This window comes from Panthera tigris, chromosome C2 (genome assembly GCF_018350195.1).
Source record: "Panthera tigris isolate Pti1 chromosome C2, P.tigris_Pti1_mat1.1, whole genome shotgun sequence".
NCBI lineage: Eukaryota > Metazoa > Chordata > Mammalia > Carnivora > Felidae > Panthera > Panthera tigris.
The window spans coordinates 66,333,744-66,360,438 of record NC_056668.1 but is presented as its reverse complement, the minus strand read 5'-3'; the positions used below and the strand labels follow the sequence as shown (position 1 = coordinate 66,360,438).

At 35.8% G+C, this 26,695-nt stretch overlaps 1 protein-coding gene across 6 annotated transcripts in view; it reads right to left on the bottom strand.

The window, feature by feature from the left end:
* STXBP5L (syntaxin binding protein 5L) overlaps window positions 1-26,695 on the bottom strand; it is a 379,743-nt gene that overhangs the window by 150,185 nt on the left and 202,863 nt on the right. For all 6 annotated transcript variants that reach the window (XM_042999139.1, XM_042999138.1, XM_042999140.1 and 3 more), the window contains exons 11-12: window positions 21,614-21,768; window positions 16,378-16,450 (exon numbers count right to left, since the gene is read on the bottom strand). In XM_042999139.1, coding sequence (XP_042855073.1) covers window positions 16,378-16,450; window positions 21,614-21,768 — 228 coding nt within the window. The remainder of the gene's footprint in view (window positions 1-16,377; window positions 16,451-21,613; window positions 21,769-26,695) is intronic.

Sequence of the window (26,695 nt, the reverse complement as noted above, 5' to 3'; positions counted from 1 at the left end):
TATTATTAGGAACTTAGTTAAAAACGTAGTCCAATCTAAGAGTATAACATGTATGTGTATTGGCAAGGGTTTTCTTCCTCTGATCTGAAATGCTGCAGATTCTATCCCAGATAAGAATAGTAGTATATGCAAAATCAGGTGAAAAGGAGCAAGTTGTGTTTAATAAATGATATATTCGATAAAGGGTTAATATCCAAAATATATAAAGAAATTATATAACTCAACACCCTAAAAACAAATAATCCAATTAAAAAATGGGCTGAAGACATCCAGATAGCCAACAGACATGTGAAAAGATGCTCAATGTTACTCATCATCAGGGAAATACTGATTAAAACTGTAATGATGTGTCACTCCACACCTGTCAGAATGGCTAAAATCAACAACAGAAGAAACAATAGGTGTTGGAATGGATGTGAACAAACTGGTGCAGCCACTTCACGGTATGGAGATTCCTCATAAGTTAAAAACAGAACTACCCTATGATCCAGCAATTGCACTGCTAGGTATTTATTTAAAGAATACAAAAATACTAATTCAGAGGGATAAATGCACGCCAATATTTATTGCAGCATTATCTCCTATAGCCAAACTAGGGAAGCAGCCCAACTGTCCATTGACTGATGAATAGAAAAGGATGTAGTGTGTGTGTGTGTGTGTGTGTATATATATATATATGTGTGTGTGTGTGTGTGTGTTATATACAATGGAACATTACTCAGCCATGAGAAGAATGACATCTTGCCATTTGCAATTACATGGATGGAGAGCTATTGAGTATAATGCTAAAAGAAATAAGTCAGAGAAAGACAAATACCATATGATTTTACTCATGTGGAAGAAACAAAACAAGCAAGCATAGGTAAAAAAGAAGAGAGGCAAGCTAAGAAACAGACTGTTAACTATAGAGAACAAACTGATGGTTATCAGAGAGGAGGTGGGTGGGGGAATGGATTGAATAGATGATGGAGATTAAGGAGTGCACTTATGATGAGCACTGGGTGTTTTATGAAAGTGTCGAATCACTATATTATACACCTGAAACTATTACACTATGTTAACTGGAATTTAAATTAGAACCATTTTTTAAAAAGTATAAAGTACTACCTGGACCCAGAAATAAATGAAAGAAACAGCAAGCATATTAAAATAGATGGATGAAAGTTTCTCAGTTTCAGAGTAGAAATTAAACACATCTGAGATTGATGAATTAGAAGTAAAATAAATGGATCACCTTAAAGACCACATCTACAACTTCAGAATTGATAATAACAAGAGGTTATAATGATAGACTGACAAAGTGAAAACATCATGAAAATGTTTGGGGAAAATTAGTATATTGGCAAAGAGTAAAGAGAAATATAGTTAAGAAAAGAATAACTAAAAATGTATTATAGGAATTTAGATGTGGAGATGTAAGCAAAGATAGAAATCCAAGAAATCAAGAAAAGGAAAAATTTGTAAACCCTGATGCTTGTTGTCATATAAACAATTAAGTGGGGAAAAAAGGAGGTAAGGGAAGAAGGGATAAATTAATTTGAACATTTATTTAAACATGGTTAAAAGTTAACTATTTGGAAGGAAAGAGAATATGTTAAATTTCTTAGACACTCAATGGGAATGTCACATAGTTTAAAATATGGTGCTGCCGGGGCCGCCTGGGTGGCGCAGTCGGTTAAGCGTCCGACTTCAGCCAGGTCACGATCTCGCGGTCCGTGAGTTCGAGCCCCGCGTCAGGCTCTGGGCTGATGGCTCAGAGCCTGGAGCCTGTTTCCGATTCTGTGTCTCCCTCTCTCTCTGACCCTCCCCCGTTCATGCTCTGTCTCTGTCGCAAAAAAAAATAAAAAACGTTGAAAAAAAAAATATGGTGCTGCCGAAGGTGAAATGTTAAATAAAAACTAGCAAACACAATGTCAATTCACATACCCATATAAGCTAATGAAAACTGTAAGAATAAATGTATATACTGAAAACAGTGATTATTAAAGGTATAAAGGGCCTTGAAAGATAGCCAACTAGATAAAGTGTAAGTAACCAACAAATATGGCACAGAAAGAAGATGAGTACTGTTGAGAACAGAAGAGTACATTTTAATAAAACTAATATTAGAACTTAGAGGAAGAGACATAACAAATCTATACACGTACACAAAATTTACTCAGTTTTAATCTTGATAAATAGAGTAGCCAGGCAGAATCAGTGATGATGATCTTAAGGCCCAATCCTATATATCTTTCAAACTACTGAAATATATGCTACAAATAAATATAAAGAAGAACTTCGGCTCTGACATTTTTAAATGGCATGGAAAGTAGAACTCAGGCTATAAGTCATTCAACAAAAATTTACTGAGAACCTACTCCATGTGCAGACAAAGCCTCTCCATGATCACTACAGTCTAGTAGAGAAACCATATTTGAAACAATAACAGATGGAAAATTTTATATGTGTCAAAGCTATGAAGGAGAGGAGCAAGGGAGCTGTGAGAGTCTGTAATAGGATATTTGACCAAATTATATAGGCAATGAAAGAATTTTTTTTAAATGAGGAAATGATACCTGAGTTGAGCTTCTTACAGATGAGATGTTAATGAGGAGAAAAAGGAAGGGAAGATTAATATAGAGGAGAGAGAATGCACAAAAATTCTAAATATAAAGGGGCTGAGAGATCAGTGGGCCTAGAGCATAGAATGAGGGAAAATCAGAGACAGGAGGATCCTGAGCTTATTTTGTCCCTTGAACACACCAAGATAACAACTATATCTATACAACTAACTCTGAAAATGATCTAAAGACTGGCAGAACAGACCTTCTGCAGTTAATTGTAGAGAAGAGGTCACACTGAGGGGCAGAGATGTTGTTGGGAACCAAACCACTGGTAAGACTAATCACACATGAGAGGGATACCACAAGCACAGAGAAGTAAGATGATTAGACCCCACCCTAGGCACTGGGGATATGCAGTAGGAAATCAAGTCTCCATTAACATGGGGCTTCAAAAACATGGGGCTCAACTCTAGGAAAGCCATAGGGAGATAGGAAACAGTCCCTGCCATTAAAGAGTCAGCATAATAAATAACCCCAACTGAGACATAGCACAGAAGGTGCAGTTTGAAAAGTCCCTGGAGTAAATGTGAATATTTATTTACTAACCTCAGAATGTGCACTGAAGGGCCAGAGATCTTAATAAGACTTCTCCAAAAACAAATGTTGGTGGGTGCATTTTTCTTCCCACCCTTCGCCTAGATAGCTGCACAGTTGGAAACCAGCCCAAACACTCTCCACCTATCTTGGTAGCACTGAGTTTCTTACCCCATCCAACCCACCTGCCTTCACAGGCATCCCTGCAAAGAAGCTCCTGCCCCTCTACATCCTGCAAGCATCCTTGGTACAGACCAGTGCCTATCCAAAGTGTCCTGAGGAAATGGGGAGATAACCCCACACAGCAGCATACCTACAATTTCAAAAACTGAGCCTTTTAGCTGGTTATGCAGAGACAAAGCCCTGCTCTTCAGTGTGCCCACAGTTATGGTAGAGAGGCTAACTGCAAATACCTAGTCTGGCTGCTGGCCTCACCCACCAACAAAAGCCTCTGTGGGCAAACAAGAAGAAAGCCCTGCCATTTCACTGTGCCTGTGAAGACTAATCATGAGCCTGACTGCTGACCCCACCCACCTAAAAGCCCACAGAGACTTCAGACCCCTCAATAGCACAGGGACCAAACCCTGTCTAGTGTACCCAGAGCAGGCAAAGTTGATCACTGCAGCTGACTGGGCTAAATGCAGATGCTACTCAGCTATAGACCAGGGTGCACACAGTTCCCAAAGAAGATATCCCAGGAGCACTCGGGTCTGGTGACCAAGGGGAATATTGCTACAGGGCACCACAGGACCTCTTCTATACAAAGCCACTACTCTCAAGACTATGAGATATAGCTGACCTCTGTGTTTATTTAAAAAACAACAACAAATGGCACAGTTTGTTTAAAAAACAAGCACAGAGTAAGACAGAGGGATATGTCCCAAAATGAAAGAACATAACAAAATCACAGTTAAAGATGTAAGCAAAGCTGAGATAAGCTGTATGCCTGATAAATATGCAAAGTGATGATTATAAAGATACTCAGTGAACTTCAGTAGAGAGTGTATGAACTCAGTGAGAATTTCAACAAAGAGAAATTATAAAACAGAACCAAGCACACACGAAAAATTCAATAATTGAAATAAACATACTAGAGGGAATAAACAGTAGATTAGGAAATAGAATGGCTCAGTGATCAGGAAGACAGGGCACTGAAAATGAAGCAACTGAGCAGAATAAATGACAACAGGTTAAGAGAACTTTGTGACATCATCAAGAGGATTAACATTCACATTATAGGGATCCCAAAAGGAGAACAGAGAGAAGGAGGGATAAAACTTATCTGAAGACAGACTGAGGAAGAAGATGGCGGTGTAGGAGGATGCTGGGCTCACTGCGTCCTGCTGATCACTTAGATTCCACCCACATTTGCCTAAATAACCCAGAAAACCACCAGAAGACTAGCAGAATGGACTCTCCGGAGCCAAGCATAGACAAGAAGCCCACGGAAGAGGGTAGGAAGGGCAGATAGGGCATGCTACATGGACTGGTGGGAGGGAGCCAGGGTGGTGGAGGGGCAGCCCACCAGGCAAGGCAGAGCCCCTGAGTCTGCCTTGCAAAAGTGGAGGGGCCAGACTGCGTGAGTTCTGACAGCCAGTGGGACTTAACATCTGGAATGTTAAAAGTCAACAGCTCTGCTCTCGGAGAACAGGGAGGGTGAGAGGACACCGGGAGGGAGAGTTGCTGAGCCCCGGAAGACAGAGCTCAGCTCAGCGGGGAACAAAGGTGCTGGCAAGCGCCATTTTCCTCTCCCATCTCCTTGCTGAAATTCCAAAGGTAACCAGTTCCCGTCACCAAACTTCCTTGCACCGTGCAAACGCCCAACGCTGTCCTTCTGTGGATCCATCCCTCCAACGGGTCTGCCTCCCTCCCTGTGCTGCAGGGCCCCTCCCACAGGGGACCACCCATGGCAAAGCGAGCTAAGCCTGTCCCTCCCAACCCTGTGCACCTTGTGGATCCACACCGGCTAATATACCAGATCCCATAGAAGCAGCACCACAAGCCTGGCAGTGTGCAAGTAGCCCAGACAGGGGCCACGCCACTCCACAGTGAGTCCTGCCTCTGGGAGAGGGGAAGATATGGTACACACCAGTCTGACTGTGGCCCAAACAGTGGGCTGGGGGCAGACATCAGGTTTGACTGTGGCCCCGCTGCAGTACAGGGGAAGTGCCCTGCAGTTAGGAGCCACCACAGGGACTACCCAAAATGACGAAATGGAAGAATTCTCCTCAAAAGAAACTCCAGGAAGTAGTGACAGCTAACGAATTGATCAAAAATGATTTAAGCAATATAATGGAACAAGAATTTAGAATAATAGTCATAAAATTACTGGGCTTGGAAAAAGCATAGAGGACAGCAGAGAATCTATTGCTACAGAGATCAAGGGACTAAGAAATAGTCATGAAGAGCCAAAAAATGCTATAAATGAGGTGCAAAATAAAATGGAGGCAGCCATAGCACAGATTGAAGAGGCAGAGGAGAGGATAGGTGAATTAGAAGATAAAATTATGGGAAAAAAGGAAGCTGAAAAAAGAGAGATAAAAAAAATCCAGGAGTTACAGGGGAGAATTAGAGAACTAAGTGATGCAATCAAATGGAACAATATCTGTATCATAGGAATTCCAGAAGAGGAAGAGAAAAAGAAAGGGGCTGAAGTTGTACTTGAACAAATCATAGCTGAGAACTTCCCTGATCTGGGGAAGGAAAAAGGCATTGAAATCCAAGAGGCACAGAGAACTCCCTTCAGACGTAACTTGAATAAATCTTCTGCATGACATATCATAGTGAAACTGGAAAAATACAAGGATAAAGAGAAAATTCTGAAAGCAGCTAGGGATAAGCAGGTTCTAACTTACAAAGGGAGACCCATAAGACTAGTGGCAGACCTATCTACTGAAACTTGGCAGGCCAGAAAGGAATGGCAGGAAATCTTCAGTGTGATGAACAGGAAAAATATGTAGCCGAGAATCCTTTATCCAGCAAGTCTGTCATTCAGAACAGAAGGAGAGATAAAGGTCTTCCCAAACAAACAAAAACTGAAGGAATTCATCACCACTAAACGAGCCCTGCAAGAGATCCTAAGGGGGTTCCTGTGAGTGAAATGTTGCAAGGACCACGAAGTACCAGAGACATCACTACAAGCATGAAACCTACAGACATCACAATGACTCTAAACCCATATCTTTCAGTAATAACACTGAATGTAAATGGACTAAATGCTCCAATCAAAAGACATAGGGTATCAGAATGGATAAAAAAACAAGACCCATCTATTTGCTGTCTACAAGAGACTCATTTTAGACCTGAGAACACCTTCAGATTGAAAGTGAGGGGATGGAGAACTCTCTATCATGCTACCGGAAGTCAAAAGAAAGCTGGAGTAGCCATACTTATATCAGACAAACTACACTTTAAATTAAAGCTGTAACAAGAGATGAAGAAGGGCATTATATAATCATTACAGGTACTATCCATCAGGAAGAGCTAACAATTATAAATGTCTATGTGCCGAATACGGGAGCCCCCAAATATATAAAATAATTAATCACAAACATAAGCAACCTTATTGATAAGAATGTGGTAATTGCAGGAGACTTTAATACTCCACTTACAACAATGGATAGATCATCTAGACACAGGATCAATAAACAAACAAGGGCCCTGAATGATACATTGGATCAGATGGACTTGACAGATATATTGAGAACTCTGCATCCCAAAGCAACAGAATATACTTTCTTCTCGAGTGCACATGGAACATTCTCCAAGATAGATCACATACTGGATCACAAAACAGCCCTTAATAAATGTAAAAGAATTGAGATCATACCATGCACACTTTCAGACCACAATGCTGTGAAACTTGAAGTCAACCACAGGAAAAAGTCTGGAAAACCTCCAAAAAATGGAGGTTAAAGAACATCCTACTAAAGAATGAATGGGTCAACCAGGCAATTAGAGAAGAAATTTAAAAATATATGGAAACAAATTAAAATGAAGATACAACAATCCAAATGTTTTGGGATGCAGCGAAGGCAGTCCTGAGAGGAAAATACATTGCAATCCAGGCCTATCTCAAGAAACAAGAAAAATCTCAAAAACAAAATCTAACAGCACACCTAAAGGAAATAGAAGCAGAACAGCAAAGACACCCCAAACCCAGCAGAAGAAGAGAAATAATAAAGATCAGAGCAGAAATAAATAATATAGAATCTAAAAAAAACTGTAGAGCAGATCAATGAAACCAAGAGTTGGTTTTTTGAAAAAATGAACAAAATTGATAAACCTCTAGACAGGCTTCTCAAAAAGAAAATGGAGATGACCCAAATAAAATCATGAATGAAAATGGAATTATTACAACCAATCCCTCAGAAATACAAGCAATTATCAGGGAATACTATGAAAAATTATATCCCAACAAACTGGACAACCTGGAAGAAATGGACAAATTCCTAAGCACCCACACACTTCCAAAACTCAAACAGGGAGAAATAGAAAAATTGAACAGACCCATAACCAGCAAAGTAATTGAATCAGTTATCAAAAATCTCCCAACAAATAAGAGTCCAGGACCAGATGGCTTCCCAGGGGAATTCTACCAGACATTTAAAGCAGAGATAATACCTATCCTTCTCAAGCTGTTCCAAAAGGGAAGGACAACTTCCAGACTCATTCTATGAAGCCAGTATTACTTTGATTCCCAAACCAGACAGAGACCCAGTAAAAAAAGAGAACTACAGGCCAATATCCCTGATGAATATGGATGCAAATATTTTCAATAAGATACTAGCAAATCGAATTCAATAGCCTATAAAAGAATTATTCACCATGATCAAGTGGGATTCATTCCTAGGCTGCAGGGCTGGTTCAACATTCCCAAATCAATCAATGAGATACATCACATTAATAAAAGATAAGAACCATATGATCCTGTCAATCGATGCAGAAAAAACATTTCACAAAATTCAGCATCGTTTCTTAATAAACACCCTCAAGTAAGTCGGGATAGAAGGAACATACTTAAACATCATAAAAGCCATTTATGAAAAGCCCACAGCTAATATCATCCTTAATGGGGAAAAACTGAAAGCTTTCCCCCTGAGATCAGGAACACGAAATGGGTGTCCAATCTCACCACTGTTGTTTAACATAGTGTTGGAAGTTCTAGTATCAGCAATCAGACAACAAAAGGAAATCGAAGGCATCAAAATTTGGCAAAGATGAAGTCAAGCTTTCACTTTTTGCAGATGACATGATACTATACATGGAAAACCCGAAAGACTCCACCAAAAGTCTACTAGAACCGATACATGAATTCAGCAAAGTTGCAGGATACAAAATCAATGTACAGAAATCAGTTGCATCCTTATACACTAACAATGACACAACAGAAAGACAACTAAAGAAACTGATCCTATTCACAATTGCACCAAGAAGCATAAAATACCTAGGAATAAACCTAACCAAAGATGTAAAAGATCTGTATGCTGAAAACTATAGAAACCTTATGAAGGAAATTGAAGATATAAAGAAATGGAAAACATTCCATGCTCATGGATTGGAAGAATAAATATTGCTAAAATGTCAATACTAACCAAAGCTATCTACACATTCAATGCAATCCCTATAAAAATTGCACCAGCATTCTTCTCAAGGCTAGAACAAGCAATCCTAAGATTTGTATGGAACCACAAAAGACTCCGAATAGCGGAAGTAATATGGAAGAAGAAGACCAAAGGGGGAGGCATCACAATCCCAGACTTTAGCCTCTACTACAAAGCTGTAATCATCAAGACAGCATGGTATTGGCACAAAAACAGACACATAGACCAATGAAATAGAATAGAGACTCCAGAATTGGACCTACAAAAGTATGGCCAACTAATCTTTGACAAAGCAGGAAAGAATATCCAATGGAAAAAAGACGGTCTCTTTAACAAATGGTGCTGAGAGAACTGGACAGCAACATGCAGAAGAATGAAACTAGACCACTTTCTTATACCATTCACAAAAACAAACTCAAAATGGATAAAGGACCTGAATGTGAGACAGGAAACCATCAAAACCCTAGAGGAGAAAGCAGGAAAAAACCTCTCTTTCCTCGGCCGCAGCAATTTCTTACTTGATACATCCCCAAAGGCAAGGTAATTAAAAGCAAAAATGAAATATTGGGACCTCGTGAAGATAAAAAGCTTCTGCACTGCAAAGGAAACAATCAGCAAAACTAAAAGTCAACCAACGGAATGGGAAAAGATATTTGAAAATGACATATCAGACAAAGGGCTAGTATCCAAAATCTATAAAGAGCTCACCAAACTCCACACCCGAAAAACAAATAATCTGGTGAAGAAATGGGCAGAAAACATGAAGAGACACTTCTCTAAAGAAGACATCCAGATGGCCAACAGGCACATGAAAAGATGTTCAACGTCACTCATCAGGGAAACACAAATCAAAACCACACTCAGATACCACCTCACGCCAGTCAGAGTGGCTAAAATGTACAAATCAGGAGACTATAAATGCTGGAGAGGATGTGGAGAAATGGGAACCCTCTTGTACTGTTGGTGGGAATGCAAACTGGTGCAGCCGCTCTGGAAAACAGTGTGGAGGTTCCTCAAAAAATTAAAAATAGATCTCCCCTATGACGTAGGATTAGGACTGCTAGGAATTTACCCAAGGGATACAGGAGTGCTGATGCATAAAGGCACTTGTACCCCAATGTTTATAGCAGCACTTTCAACAATACCAAATTATGGAAAGAGCCTAAATGTCCATCAACTGATGAATGGATAAAGAAATTGTGGTTTATATACACAATGGAGTACTACGTGGCAATGAGAAAGAATGAAATATGGTCTTTTGTAGCAAAGTAGATGGAACTGGAGAGTGTTATGCTAAGTGAAATAAGTCATACAGAGAAAGACAGATACCATATGTTTTCACTCATATGTGGATCCTAAGAAATTTAACAGAAGACCATGGGGGAGGGGAAGGGAAAAAAAAAGTTAGAGAGGGAGGGAGCCAAAGCATAAGAGACTCTTAAAAACTGACAACAATCTGAGGGTTGATGGAGGTGGGAGGGCAGGGAGGGTTGGTGATGGGTATTGAGGAGGGCACCTATTGGGATGAGCACTGGGTGTTGTATGGAAACCAATTTGACAATAAATTTCATATTAAAGAAAAAACTTATCTGAAGAAATAATAGCTGAAAACTTCCCTAATCTAGGGAAGGAAACAGACATACAGATATAGGAATCTTAGAGAGCCCCTAACGAGATTAACCCAAGGAGGTCCATACCAAGGCATACAATAATTAAAACGGCAAAAAGCAATGATAGAATTTTAAAAGCAGCAAGAGAAAGTTACATAAAGAGAGATCCCACAAGGCTATCAGCTGATTTTTCAGCAGAAACATTGTAGGCCAGGAGGGGGGTGGCATGTATATTCAAAGTGCTGAAAGGAAAAAACCTACAACCAAGAATACTCTGTCCAGCAAAGAATAGAATAGATTACCATTCAGGATAGAAGGAGAGATAAAAATTTTCCCAAACAAAAGTTAAAGGAGGTCATCACCTCTAAACCAGCCTTATAAGAAATGTTAAAGGGAATTCTTTGAGTGGAAAGAAAAGGCCATAACTAGAAGAAAATTATGAAAGAAAAAAAGTTCACAGGTAAAAGAAACACATAATGAAGGTGGTGGATTAATCACTTATAAAGCCAGTATGGAGCTTTAAAACATAAAAACAGAAAATTATATCTACAAAACCATTCAATATATATACGAAATATGTAAAATAGGACATCATATACATAAGACATGGAGATAGTAAAAATGTAATGCTTTTAGAATGTGTTTGAACTTAAGTGACTATCAAGTTAATATAGACTGCTATACCCATAAAATGTTACATATGAACCTCATGGTAACCACAAATCAAAAACCTATATTAGATATGCAAAAAAATAAATAGAAAGTAAACCAAGCATAACAGTAAAAAAAGCCATCAAACAAGACAGCAAGAGAAGAAAGGGACAGAGAAGAACTACAAAAACAACTAGAAAACCATTAATGGAATGGCAATAGTACACACCTACCAATAATTATTTATTTTAATGTTTATTTATTTATTTTGAGAGAAAGAGAGAGGGGAAAGGACTGAAAGAGAGGGAGAGAGAGAACCCCAAGCAGGCTCCACACTGTCAGCACAGAGCCCAATGCAGGCCTCTATCCCATGAACTGTGAGATCATGACCTGAGCCAAAATCAAGTCAGACATTTAAGCAACTGAGCCACCCAGTCACCCTGCCAATAATTACTTTAAATGGTCTAAATGCTCCAATAAAAAGACACAGGATGACTATATGGATTAAAAAAACAAGGCCCTTCTATAAGCTGCTTATAAGAAACTCACTTCCGAGCTAAAGACACATACAGACTGAGAGTGAAGGATTGGAAAAACATATACCATGCAAATGGAAGCAAAAAACCACTCCAAAACCAACAACAACAACAAAAAAATGGAGGCAGCAATATTTAGATAAAAAGACTTTAATTTAAAACAAAGACTGCAATGAGAGGCAAAGAAAGGCACTACATAATGATAAAGGGAACATCCAAGAAGATGATTTAACAATTTTAAATATCTATGTACCCAAATTGGAGGACCCAAATACATAAAGCACATATTAACAAACATAAAGGGAAAAATTGATAATCAAATAATAGTAGAGGACTTGAACATCCCTTTTATATCAATTGTATCACAGAAAGGAAATCTAAAGGAAATAATGACTTTGAATGACACAATAGATTGGATGGACCTAACAGATATATGCATATTATTCCATCCCAAACAGCAGAATACATGTTCTTTTTAACTGTACATGGAATATTCTCCAAGATAGATCACATGTTAGGCCACAAAACAAATTTCAATAAATTTAAAAAGATTAAAATCATATCAACCATTTTTTCTGACCACAGTGTTATGAAAATTAAAATCAATTACAAGAAAATCTGGAAAGAACACAAATACATTAAGTCTAAACAACACGCTACTAACCAACCAATGAGTCAACCAAGAAATCAAAGAGGAAATAAAAAAATACATGGAGACAAATGAAAAACACGCACACACATACACACAATAGTCCAAAATCTTTGAGACACAGCAAAAACAGTTCTAACAGTTCTAAGAGAGAAGTGTGTAGCAATACATGCCTCAATATAAGCCTCAAGAAATAAGAGAAACCTCAAACAGCCTAGGAAATGATAAAAATTAGAGCAACATAGAGATAAAAAAATCCACACACAATAGAAAGATTGAAACCAAGAGCTGGTTTATCCTTTCTTTAAAAGGATAAACAAAACTGGGGCACCTGGGTGGCTCAGTCAATTAAGCATCTGACTTTGGCTCAGATCATGATCTCACTGTTTGTGAGTTAGAGCCCTGCATCAGGCTTTGTGCTGACAACTCAGAGCCTGGAGTCTGCTACAGATTCTGTGTATACCTCTCTCTGCCCCTCCCCCACTCGCATTGTCTGTCTGTTTGTCTCTCTCTCTCAAAAATACACATTAAAAAATAAAAGGATAAACAAAACTGATAAACCTTTAGCCAGATGCATCAAGGAATAAAGAAGGAAGACTCAAACAAAAGCAGAGATGAAGGAAAAATAACAACCAACACCACAGAAATACAAGAACTATAAGAGATTATGAAAAATATGCCAACAAATTGGACAACCTAGAAAAAAATGGCTAAATTCCTAGAAACATATTCCACCAAAGTTGATTTAGGAAGATAGAAAATTTGAACAGAATTATTATTAGTAAAAGAATTGAAGTAGTAAGCAAAAACTTCCAACACACAAAAGTCCAAGACCAAATGGCTTCACAAGCAAATTCTACCAAACATTTGAAGAAGAGTTAAACCTTTTTTTAAATGATTCTAAAAAACAGAAGAGGAATGAAAATTCCAAATTCATTCTACAAGGCAAGCATTACTCTGATACCAAAAGTAGGCAAAGACATTACAAAAAAAAATGTATGGGCAAATATCTTTGATGAACAACACAGATGCAAAAATCCTCAACAAAATATTAACAAACTGCATTAAGTAACACACTAAAGGATCATTCACCATGATCATCCACCACCCCAAATTTATTCTCGGGTGGCAAGGATAGATCAATATTCGCAAATACATCAATGAGATACATCACATTAACAAGAAAAAGGATAAAAACCATATATCATCTTAATACATGAATTTGATAAAATATAACATCTGTTCCTGATAAAAACTCTCAATAAAGTGAATTTAGAGGAAACATACCTCAATATAATAAAGTTTGTATATTAAAAACCCACAGATAACATCATACTCAGTGGTGAAAATCTGAGAGCTTTTCCTCAAAGATCAGGAACAAGACAAGGATGTCCACTCTTGCCACTTTTATTCAACATAGTACTAGAAATCCTAGCTCCAGCATTCAGACAACAAAAAGAAATAAAAGGCATCCAAATTGGTAAGGGAGAAGTAAAGCTGTCACTATTTGCAGATGCCTTGAGACTATATACAGAAAACCCTAAAGACTTCACCAAAAACCTACCAGAATGGATAAATCAATTCAATAAAGTTGAACGATACAAAACTAATATACAAAAATCCGTTGCATTTCTATAATAATGAAGTAGCAGAAAGAAAAATTTTAAGACAATCTTACAATTACACCAAAAAGAATAAAATACCTCGCAATAACCTGAACCAAGGTGATGAAAGACTTGTACTCTGAAAACTATAAAATGCGATGAAGGAAATTAAAGATAACACAAACTATGAAAAGATAGTCCATGCTCATGGATTGAAAGAATATCACTAAAATGTCCATACAACCCAAAGCAACCTACATATTTAATGCAATCACTATCAACGTACTAACAGCATTTTTCACAAAAGTAGAACAATCCTAAAAGCTGTATGGAACCACAAAAGACCCCAAATAACCAAAGCAATCTTGAGAAAGAACAAATCTGGAATTATCTCAATTCCAGATTACAAGATATATGACAAAGCTGTAATAATCAAAGTAGAATGGTACTGGCAAAAACAAACAAGCAAAACAACAACAGACACATAGTCCAGTGGAACAGAATAGAACGCCCAGAAATAAACCCATCTTTATATGGTCAATTAGCCTACAACAAAGGAGGCAAAAATATACAATGGGGAAAAGACAGTCTTTTCAAAAGTGGTGTTATGAAAATGGGACAGCTACATGTAAAAGAGTAAAATTGGACCACTTTCTTACACCATACACAGAAATAAACTCAGGTTAAAAACCCAAATGTGAAATCTGGAATCTTAAAACTCCTAGAAGAAAAGATAGACATCAAGGATAGATAGACATTTGCTATAGAAACATTTTTCTATATGTATCTCCTCTAGCAAGGGAAATAAAAACAAAAATCAACCATTGGGAGTATACCCAAATGAAAAGCTTTTGCATGGTAATGTAAATCATCAACAAAGTGAAAAAGGCACTTAATGGGAGAAGATATTTGCAAATGATATATCTGATAAAAGGTTAATATGCAAAATATTTAAATAACTTACACAAGTTAACCCCATAAAACCAAATAATCTGATTAAAAAATGGACAGAGGACTTCAACAGACCTTTTTCCAAAGAAGACATACAGATGGCCAATAGACACAGAATAAGATGCCCAACATCACAAATCATCAGGGAAATGCAAATCAAAACCACAATGAGAGGTCACCTTACACCTGTCAGAATGGCTAGAATCAAAAAAGACAAGAAATACAAGTATTGGCAAGGATGTGGTGGAAAAGAGACCCCAGTGCACTGTTGGTAAGGATATAAATTGGTGCAGCCACCATGAAAACAGTGTGGAGGTTTCTCAAAAAATTAAAAATAGAAATACCATGTGATCTAGTAGTCCCACTACTGGGTTTTTACCCAAAGAAAACAAAAACACTAATTTTAAAAGACATATGCACCCCCTATAACAGTATTATTTACAATAACCAAGATACAGAAGTAACTTAAATGACCATTGATAGATGGATAAAGAAGACGTGCCACACACACACACACACACACACACACACGCTGAAATATTACTTAGCCATAAAAACTAATGAGATATTGCCACTTGTGGCAACGTAGATGGGACTGGAGGGTATGATGCTGAGTGAAATAATTCAGACAGACAAAAGCATATGATTTCACTTATATGTGGGATCTAACAAACAAAATAAGTGAACAAAGAAAGAAAAAATTCTAGATTCATAAATACAGAGAACAATCTGGTGGTTGCCAGAGGGGCAACAGTGGCTGGGGGATGGAATAAAGGGGATTAAAAGCTATAAATTTCCAGTTATAAAATAAATAAGTCACAAGATTAAAAGTACAATATAGGGAACATAGTAATACTGTAATAATGTTGTAATGCAACAGATGGTGATTACATTTGTTGTGAGCACTGAATAATGTATAGAATTGTTGAATCAATATCTCATACCCCTAAAACTAATATAACATTGTCTGTTAAATATAATTCAATTAAAAAGGAAAAAAGATAGGGAAAATCAGTTTCATGTCTATCATCATTTAGAATGAAAATGTGTAACAAGAAGACAGTATTCATCAATTGCATCTACTTTTACTATGTAAAGGAGTTGAAAGCAACTCCAAGAGCAATATTTAATATTTGTTTCCATTGCCTACAACATGAGAAAGAAAAGAAAGTAAAAGAAGGCCTCCATTTCCTCTGCTTTTGAGATCCTGCTCTCCTGTATTGTTGTTGCAGTAGTCCAATAACACTTTAATCATGTGCCATTTTCCATTAGTCCATAGCTAGCAGATGGCCATATGGTACATTGTACAAATTTTCATAACAATTGTTTTTGCTTAGGTTAACAGAAAAAATGTGATCCATTTTATGTGTCCTGAGTCTCCAAATGCATCTTTCCAAACATCAGGTGTTGCCTTAAAAATGTGTTACAATTTTCTACGTCTCCTAAAGTCTCCTGGTTTCGTTTTCATTATTGAACTAATTACATTTTTATAATTCTAGCATAACAATATTCCACATAAAGAATATTTACCATCTAACATACACTAATGTCAATTATCTATGATAACTTTCTGTATTTTCATTGTAATGAATAGAGTATAAAAATAGTGTTAATCTGTAAAGGAATAACTTACTTGCTTTGTGACAGATCAACTACAATGAGATCTTTCTCCAGAAGTACTACAACAGCATAAGGTTCTTGAAATTCTACAAGTAAAAATAAAAAGTGGAAGCTTTCATGTTTCATATATTATAAAATCATCAAACTTTCATTTCCTTTGTCTCCTTACAAATGTTATTTAAATGATTTCAGAAGACCAAAATATGAGCCACAGTAAAAAGTAACAAAACACTTTTAATTAAAAAATATTGTTGTTTTTCTCAGACTTAATGTTTAAGATCATTACAGGAAATGTGAAAGTGAGAAGTTGCATAGAGTTAAATATTTCTCAATAATCATGAGGTGGTGATAGATTATTGGAAAAGAGTCTGTCATCTCTGTCTCACAAACATTTATCTTATTCTTCCATATCTTTCCATCTTAGATCTGATTTCATGCATACAAGGAGACGTTGTAAGAAAATAGTTCTGCCCTCCTGGGCTATGACATATTTCACCTCCCTGTGAAAGCAACATTCCTTATACTAAAAAATTTAATTTCTATTCAATATGCTTTAACAGGCACTTAAAGATTGCCTACTATGTGCCTAAGAGTATATACCTCAAAAAGGCAGAGAGTCTGAGGATAATCTGTGATTTTAAGTTCCTAAACTTTAACCCCTCCCTCCTTTCAATAGGTTCCAGCAACTATTCTCAGAACAAAGGATATATGGAGAATAAAATTGACAAGGTCCTTATTCTCATGGAGTTTACATTCTAGGGATGTATACAAACAATGAAGAAGTAAATGAATAGATTCAGAAAGTAATGTGAGCCATTAAAAAAAATCAAGGCTTATGGCATAAGAAATGACTTTTAGGTCAGGGAGAGAAACACAAATACCATATGATTTCACTTATATGTGGAATTAAGAAAAAAAACAGATGAACATATGGGAAGGGGGAAAAAAACAAAATGAGGGAGAGAAAGAAACAAACCATAAGAGACTCATTATGACAGAGAATAAACTGAGGGTTGATTGAGGAAGGTGAGTGGGGGATGGGCTAACTGAGTGATGGGTATTAAGAAAGGCACTTGTTATGATGAGCCCTGAGTATTATATATAAGTGATGAATCACTAAATTCTACACCTGAAACCAATATTACACTGTATGTTGACTAACAGGAATTTAAGTAAAAATTTGAAAAAGACAAAAAAAGAAATGATTTATGGTTGGTGGGAGAGCACTAATTTAGTTACTGTGGTAAGGAAAGGCATTGTTTTCCATTTATAATACGGACTAATAAAGGAAAGGTACAATTAAAGTGTTCTCAATTTAAAAAGTAAAAATTTACAAAAACATCTTCCATACATATTTGATTCTCAGTAGCTAGAACAGGTGTTATATTACTATTTTTCATTTCATCAACAAAATTAAAGTCTAAAGAGGTTATGAGATTGGCGCAAATTTACAAAGCTAGTTAATTGAAAAAGCTGAAACTTTAACCCAGGTCTTCTGATTCTAAATTCTAATTCTAAATTCTGATTCTAAGTTTTCATTATACCAGCAGTTTCTACTAGCTACTTTAACAGGTATTTAATCCTAAACTCAACAATCACTTGGCAAGAATTTTATTCAGAGAATTCAAGTCTTAGTTGGAAAACCAGAAGAGATGGCCTTCACAGTCTTGAGAAGCTATAGAACCTATTTATAAGTCACACGCTATGAAAGAAAAACTAGAAACAAAACCCCCAAAACCGAGGAGTTTGGGTGGATGCAGTCTTCATACTGTTTGCTATTCAAACTGTTCTCAAACTGAGGCTTCCTCTGCTTCTCCCTTATCTCTTAGAGCTGTTTTAAATTTTCAACATTATTTTAATTCTTCTGAACCTAGGGTTTTTATGGTTTTTTGTTTGTTTTTGTTTTTCAGTTGAAGGAACACTGGAGTTCTATACTACTACTTTCTTCTTTGTCTTCTCTTTAGGACAACCATTGGTTGGGAAGCAATTGCTACAAAAATAAAATAGCTGAGACACTGGCATGAATGAGCAAAATTCATAAATTTTTTTCAGTGGTTATATCTGCTTTATCATTTGAGATAGGTATGTTTCAGATTATTATTGTTTCTTTTAAAATAATAAAAACTGGTAGCAAAAGTTTCACCTTTGTAGAAGTACTTGGTGAACTGTGGTAACCGCTGAATAAAAAGATTTCCTTAGGAGTCAGTTTAGGTTCAATTACGTGTCTATTATTTTTCAACAGTTTGATCTTAGGCAAATTCATTAACTTATTAGCTCAATTAAATTAATTCAATTTCTTTACCCATTGATATGGCAAAATAATAACTTCCTTAGACTGTTACGGAGATTAGGTGTATATGAAGATGCAAAGCCTGGCACATAGTATGTGCTCAATAGATGCCGATCATATCATTTTCTCCATTAGATTGGTTTATTTTTGAGCAGTCTTTTAACCCTAGTCCCCAACAAGGTGAAAGGCTCTATCATAATTACTACTTCTCCGAAGAGAAATGCATTATTTATGACACTTATAGAGGACCAGATACAGTTAAATGTAAATGTGAAACTGACGAATTCCAAGTGTAGTTGGTTAGTTACTCTGGGCAATACCCCCTGAGATAAGAGGCATTTGTGTTCTTTGAAAAATAAGTTGAATTGACAAATGTCAAAATGATTTATCAACATTAAAAGCTGTTAATAAATTTATTTTAACAAATGCATAAGATTTATCATTATGGCTGTAAAGAAGATTGAAGTTCCATATTTGCTCATATGGAGTTATAATCAAAATACACTGTTAAGTGAAAAAAAAGTATGATACAGAATAGTACATAAAGTATGTTGTCATTTGTACAAAAAAGAGATAATGTAGACATAGATAAGTATACATACGCATATGCATAAACTTTTTGGGAGAATACATAAGAAACGTGGAAATAGTCGCCTCTTGAAGGGCAATGAGTAAAATTTTATTATATACTAATGTGTACTGTAGGGTCTTTTCTGTCATTTTCATGTACTATTGTTTTAACCAGAAATAGTTATTCTCTTAGCCCCTGACAAAAATTCCATCCTCATTATCACTACTCTGAAAAACAAACACATATATGTGGCTTGGAAGTGATAATACATAGTTACAATATATTTATAACTTACTTAACATCATTATAGATTATCCTAACATCTCTACTAATGTGCATAAATTTGTACAAACACACACGTAAAATGTGTGGTTTGCATAGATCAAACACTATCAGTCTCTATTACTGGCATACATTTTTCTCTAAGCTCTTTAACAGGATGCATTTTCCTAAATTCAGCTTTTGGTCTCCTATTTGTTCTTTCTCCCTTTGTTCCTTTGTTCCTTTATCTTTCATTCTCAGAACTCCAAAGAACATCTATATTCTGATAATTCATAAATAAATATTAAAGACAGACCTTTTGCCTCTCTTTTTCTGCCCTCTAAGCAATTTCTCTTTCCAAAAACAGTTATTGCATATGAAACCATTATTCTTAAAATATGTTATCTTTGACTCCTCTATCATGTCATTCTCTAACTAATTGGTGCCCAAATTCAGTAAGTTTCCTGTTTCCATTCTTATAGGTAGCAGTGTATTAGATCTTGATCATTTTAATGAACATTTGGACAAATGCCACCCAGCTGTAATCTGGAATTTAAGATTTCAGTTTTTCTTCAGACCCACACACTCTTTTCTGGCAAATTTTACTAAAAACATTGCTTTCTTTCATGTTAATATTTTCTCAAAATCCCTCTGTTGCTATCTCCAAATACCTCTAAAAGGCTTTCAATTTTTTCTCTTAAGTTGATGTCACCCTCGCAAACCTTACAAGTTCTAAAACCTTTACTCAATATCCTCTTCAAGTGCCAGGTCCTTCTTCAAAGCCTATCTAAATCATTTTTCCATGCAGCTTTGCATGAAAATTTGTCATCGATTCTGACTAGCCTATAAATTAGTACATTACTAACACCCATATAATTCACTTAAGTGTTACATTTTTACTTAAGTGACAATTATCTCCCTCATCCAACCAGATTTTATGTGATTTGACATCAGAGATCAGTTTCATACTTCATCTATATTCTCAATAAGTCCTGACAGTACTGAGGCCACAGAAGCATCCAATAAATATTTGTTGATTAATTAACACAAGTAACTTGTTTGTCCCAGAAACCCTGGAAATAAAATGCCACACTGATATCTCATATCAATCTATCCCATCTTTAAATATGAAACTAAAAATTTTAAGCAAATCAACAGTTATAATAAAACAATTTATAGATATTCATAGTTACAAAGTATGCTCATTTTGGCCTTCCAATAATCATGTGGAGTCAATATTATTATTCTCTTTCTAAAAATGATAAGCCTAACTCATAAAATTAAAATGACTTACCCAAGTTCACCTAGCTAGTGACTGACAGGGCTAAATCATAAAGCCAAATACTGTGTCTCCAAGTCTAGAGTTCCTTCTTTTGCATGTTCCCTCTTAAAAAATTGTAGTTATATATATGCATATGCATATGTACTGTGTTGTTTTAATCATAAATTCATGTTTTACTTTTTATGTTTCATCCTCAATTTTTAGATTTTATTATTAAAATATTTCATTATTAGATTTAATTATACAGTTCGCACATAAGTTGTTTTTATGTCTAAAAAAAGTCTTTATATTCAGGATGCATCTCTTCTCTCAAAGGCCCTTCTAATTATTCTCAAAATTGAAATAAATCACTAACCACACATCAGCAATCCTAGAGTAATCAGAGGTGCTGCAGTTGCATCTGAAGCAAAGCCAGATGTGAAACAGATGCAGTACCACCAGAGTTACAGATCACTGATATCAGGTAAGTGCTTTAACTTTGATTAGCACTGGAATGGATGGGTGGAGCTGGTCTAGGAGAGGCTATTAGGAGACCTCAGTTTCCCCAAGTGATTTCACCCTGGACCCCTATCGGACCCTCCCAGCTCAGCTTCCACCATCCTTATCAAAGTGTAAAGCACTTACCTGATATAAGAACCTGAAACTCCAGCACTGCTGTACTACATCTGTCTTACTTCCAGTTTGTCAAGTAGGTACAGTTGCAGAACCTGCTCCAGCACCTGTAGCTCAGTGTTGTACCACAGTAGATGTCAGCTGCCGAAACTAAAAATATTTAAGCTTAATTTTATTAGGACCTTATTTCAAAAATGATTTTCAACATTAATAGTTTCATTTTTGTTACTTACCATTTGGATAGGGCGTTTCACATAAAGTAAGGAATTCAACAATAGGATGATCCATTTCAAGCACTGTAATTGCTTTTCCATGCATGATGGTTAAACTTGGTCTTCTGCAAGCTTTGTCATAGGACAATCCACCAGAAAATATTATGAATGGTTCACTACATAGAAAAAAAAAGTAATGAGATTGAGAAGTCCTTTAAAGTGATACGATTATCACAGGCTGAGCTAATGAACAAGTTTGGTGGGGATTATACATGATGTAATTTGACAGGGAGAAAACACCTTTCCTGGCCCAAAATACCTCAGCTAACTGACTTACTATTCTACCATATCCCTTTTTCTGGAGGTGAATTCTTACCATTAAAACTACTAATGAATCAGTCTAAAGGTGGTGAGGTGGGCTGGGGAAAAGACAGGATGGTTGAAGGGAGGTAGAAGTGCTCATTGACTGAAAAGGACATCTTCACATGTATTAGTTGATTCCCAAAATTCTGTATCACTACCATTAGAATATTAATGTATGTTAGTTTATCATATTAAACAGTTGGCATGTGGGGTCCAAAATTCCTAAGGGACAAGAGAGGCAAATTTCAATATAAAATGAAATGCAAAAGTAGCAATCCCACAGTGGTAGAAGGTACAAAAATTCCATGTAATGGATTCTCTGTGGGAAAAGAGTTATGATAAAAAGATGGAAAAAACAAAACAAAAAAATGTGTTCTCAATTTTACCTTGGGTCAGCCAGTTCTATTTAGCTAGTGAAACTAACATCAAAATTTTAGGGCATGGCTGAGATGACTATAAAATATTACAGGTTTCAGAAAGTTATGAAATAGAGTCATAATTTTTCACTTTTCTCAAAGTAATATCTATATTTCTAGTTTATATATAAAAATAAAATATGTTAATGAAGTATTTTCAATAAGTAAATGCTAATAGAAAATATTCTTCTCCAAAACAATTTTTAAAAAGAACTAGACACAAATTTTACCAAATTCTTTGAGAACATATGCTTCTCTAAATAATTCACTTCCATTTATTCACCAAAGTATCAACTAGTTTCTAGAAATCACTCCATAAATTTCCCTTTCTCTTTCATTTTGTACTGTATACATAGTATCAAACATTACCAATGGAACATTTGCTAATCTTATGCTGGCTCTATAACAACAACAAAAAGAGCTTTTAAAAAGGTTTCCATTAATACTTACATATAAAATGTTTATACTAATTTTTATTTATAATTCTGTCTTGATGTTTTAACATAAATATTTAAGTTGTAAGCTAAACAAGAAACAGTGCTCTAACTTATTTTTTATTTAAATTTTTTCAATGTTTACTTATTTTTGAGAGAGAGAAACAGAATACGAGTGAAGGAGGGACAGAGAGAGAAAGGAAAACACAGAATCTGAAACATGCTCCCGGCTCCAAGCTGTTAGCACAGAGCCCTATGCGGGACTTGAACTCCGGAACAGCAAGATCATGACCTGAGCCATAGTCCGACACTTAAATGACTGAGCCATCCAGGCACCCCTCTAATTTATTCTTCTTGAGTCTTATATCAGTTGATGTGAGTTAGTCTTACCCCAGTAATCTGGCATATTAAATTACCAACCTAGCAATGGCAGTATTAAGGAGCAAGTTTTTTCCTATAAAATAAATGCTTAATTATTAAGCTTTCTCTCCAGATTTAAAAAATCACTTCTAATGAAATGAGTATGTGTTTTTGCACCTTTTTGTGTTGCTTTGTTGTATAACAAATATCATGACTTGGAGAACATATTATCTTTTCATATGTATCGAGCTTAACTGCTCCAAATATTAATAACGCCATAAACATCGATTTTTTCCATATAAAAGTATAAACTCTCATCTCCTAGTACTAATCCAAATAAAGGTTAAGAAGCAATTTATTCTCCCTTTTTTGGTAAGCACATTGGAAAATATGTCCTTTCTAATATTGGAAGAAAGCAAAACCTTTTCTGCTCTTATTATGACTCTGCATCAGAAAACATTGGGTCTAGGGGCACCTGGGTGGCTCAGTCTGTTAAGTGGCGGACTTCAGCTCAGGTCACGATCTCGCGGTCCGTGAGTTCGAGCCCCGCGTCGGGCTCTGTGCTGACAGCTCGGAGCCTGGAGCCTGTTTCAGATTCTGTGTCTCCCTCTCTCTCTGCCCCTCCCCTGTTCATGCTCTGTCTCTCTCTGTCTCAAAAATAAATAACACGTTAAAAAAAAAATTTTTTTAAAAAAGAAAACATTGGGTCTAAAGTTAATTGCTGATATACATGCACTTCTCTATAAAAAGTTATTTCCTCAGGACAATGCTCAGGAAACCACTCATAAATAATTGCACTAGATACTTTATTATCACATTAAATTCTCATAAGTATAATCCTCATTTCATTAATGAGGTTAATACTAAGCAACTAAGCAAGAAAAAACCCAAAAGAAAATGGAGATCTGTAAGATTTCAAAACCTATTCTCCTAAACAATGATCTATACTGTCTATAGCTGATAAGGAGTCTGGGATTAATGCAGGTGAACTTGTTCAAAGTCAAGCAGCTATGAAGAGGCAGGATAAGGATTTAAATTCAGACTCCAAAGTCCATGTTTTTCACTTCTAATGTTTCTAAAACTGTGGACATAACTTCATAAATGTTCTGGAAAAAGTTTTTAATTTAATAATTTGACAAACACTTGCAAACCACATCTCCCTTTTGAAATTTTATAATTCAGGCCATATAGTAAAGATTCTAAGAAACTGTGTAGTAAAGAATTCAATTTACTTCTATATAATGCAGCATTTCTCAGATCTCTCAAATGAATTTGATTACAGATTCCTATTTTTTCATGAATATAGTTAGTGATCAAAGGGACACAATTTGGTAAATGCTATATCACAGTAAACTTCCTCCTTTATTACTTAATACAAGTGTTTCTTGGTATACTGACCAGATGGATTATTACAAAATAAACAGCTATATAATTAACAGTGTCTTTATACATAAAGACAACATTAATACAAAATAAAATTTTTGACAACTTGGATAAATTCCAAAGGCATTATGTTGAGTGAAAGAAACTAGGATTAAAAGGTTATGTAATACATAAATACATTTATATGACATCTCAAAAAGACAAAACTATAGTCATGGAGAACAGATTACTGGTTGTTATGGGTTAGGAGGAAAGAAAAATGTGGCTATTAGGAATAGCATGAGAGAATTTTAGGGGTATGGAAATGTTCTGTATTCTTATCATGATGGTGATTTTCAGGCATCTATACATGTGTTAAAATCCATAGTGCTGATTCCAAAAGAAAAAAGTCTATTTTATTGCACAATTTGTAAAATAAATATAATATAAAAAAGCATTAAAATTTTGTCTCAATGAAGATAAACAATAACTTGTGCAACATAACACATATTAAAATAACATTTGTTGAATATGTATAATGTTCCAGGTGTTGTATGAAGAACTTTACTTGCTGTATTGTATTAAATCTTTATGATACCCCAATGAAAAAACTATTATTCTCATTTAACAGATGGATATACTGAGGTTTAGAGAACTTTACACATGAAGTCCATCAGTAGGTGGCCATGATAAAAAGGGATCAAAAGACTAACAGAAAGTAATTTTTATTAACTGCAGAGAATTTGATAATGCTAGTGGTAGCAGGTAGAAAGATCATTATTCCTTTTTTAGAAGAGGATCCATTTAGTAAGCCTAGAGACCATCAGGGTTGGGGTACCAGTAAGCAAATTATTGACTGGGACCAGTGATTCCTAAGCATAATGGTTGTTCATCCTAGAAATGTAAATAAAGCCAGTATGTGAATGGCTGATCTAAGATAAATTAAGCAGAAAACAAACCCCTTGCATCTGCTACCTATGCAATCCTTTAAGAGGCCCTATTGCTGCAACATATTTGATAGAGTCTTCTTAACGTTCCTGCTCCTGCCACAGCCATCCCAATTTTTGACTTCACAAAGTTTTTACTGCATACTGGGTGGAGCAGAAATATAGCTATGTATTTTCATTTCCAGACTGTGGCCCATTTTGCCATAATACCTTTAAGCATTCTTAACTTAAGTGCTCCTCTGCTTTTTAGTCTTCTTGTGTTCTGAACAGTGGAACCACTGATTTTAGAGGTGACTTTTTTTAATATTGTAATAATCACAACAAACACACAATGTACTGAGTAAAGTACACAGTAAGTGGGATGGCAGTAATTATTATCTACAATATAGAATTATTTCACATTAGAATCTGAATTATTTCTACACAAAGTTGGATTACCAATTACTAGAATATATCATTAGGATCAGTGGAATAATTTTAACAATGTGAAATATCATGGCTTTGATGATGAGAATCATGATAACTTCTTTCTATCAGGAAATCCATTATGTGCCAGTCATCAAACTTATGACAGTACAAACTTTATGCATAATTTCATTTATTCCTCACAAACATCACAATGAGATAGGTATAATTGATGAGGCAATTAAAGTTTAAAAGAGTTAAATTTCAAGACCACATAGCTGTCTTACTCCATTTGGCAAGGATCTTTTTTTTTTTTTACTTCTTTTTTGCTTTTTGTTTTTTTTTTCTTTTTTGAGAGACAGAGTGCAAGTGGAGAAGAGGAAAAGAGAGGGAGAAACAGAATCCCAAGCAAGCTCTGCGCTGTCAGCACAGAGCTCAATGCAGGGCTCAAACTCACAAACCATGAGATCAAGAGTCAGATGCTTAACTGACTAAGCCACCCAGGTGCCCCCCCTTTTTTTTTTAGTTTTTAGGTTTACTTTTCTTTATTTCTTTCTTTCTTTTTTTGAGAGAGAGAGAGAGAGAGTATATGGCAAGCATCTTAATAAGTATCTTACATTTGTCTTGAAATCCTCATTCCTAAAGTATCTTCTCTTCATGTTCACCCTTTCCTCTCTTTGTGTGCCACCATCCTATCATCACTTAAGCCCCATCTCAGGTATTTCTTTTCCCAAGAAGAATTTTACTGATGTCTCTTCACTGTGCTCTTCCCCTCTCTAGGCTGGGTTAGATGTCCTTTTGTTGTGCTGTCATAAA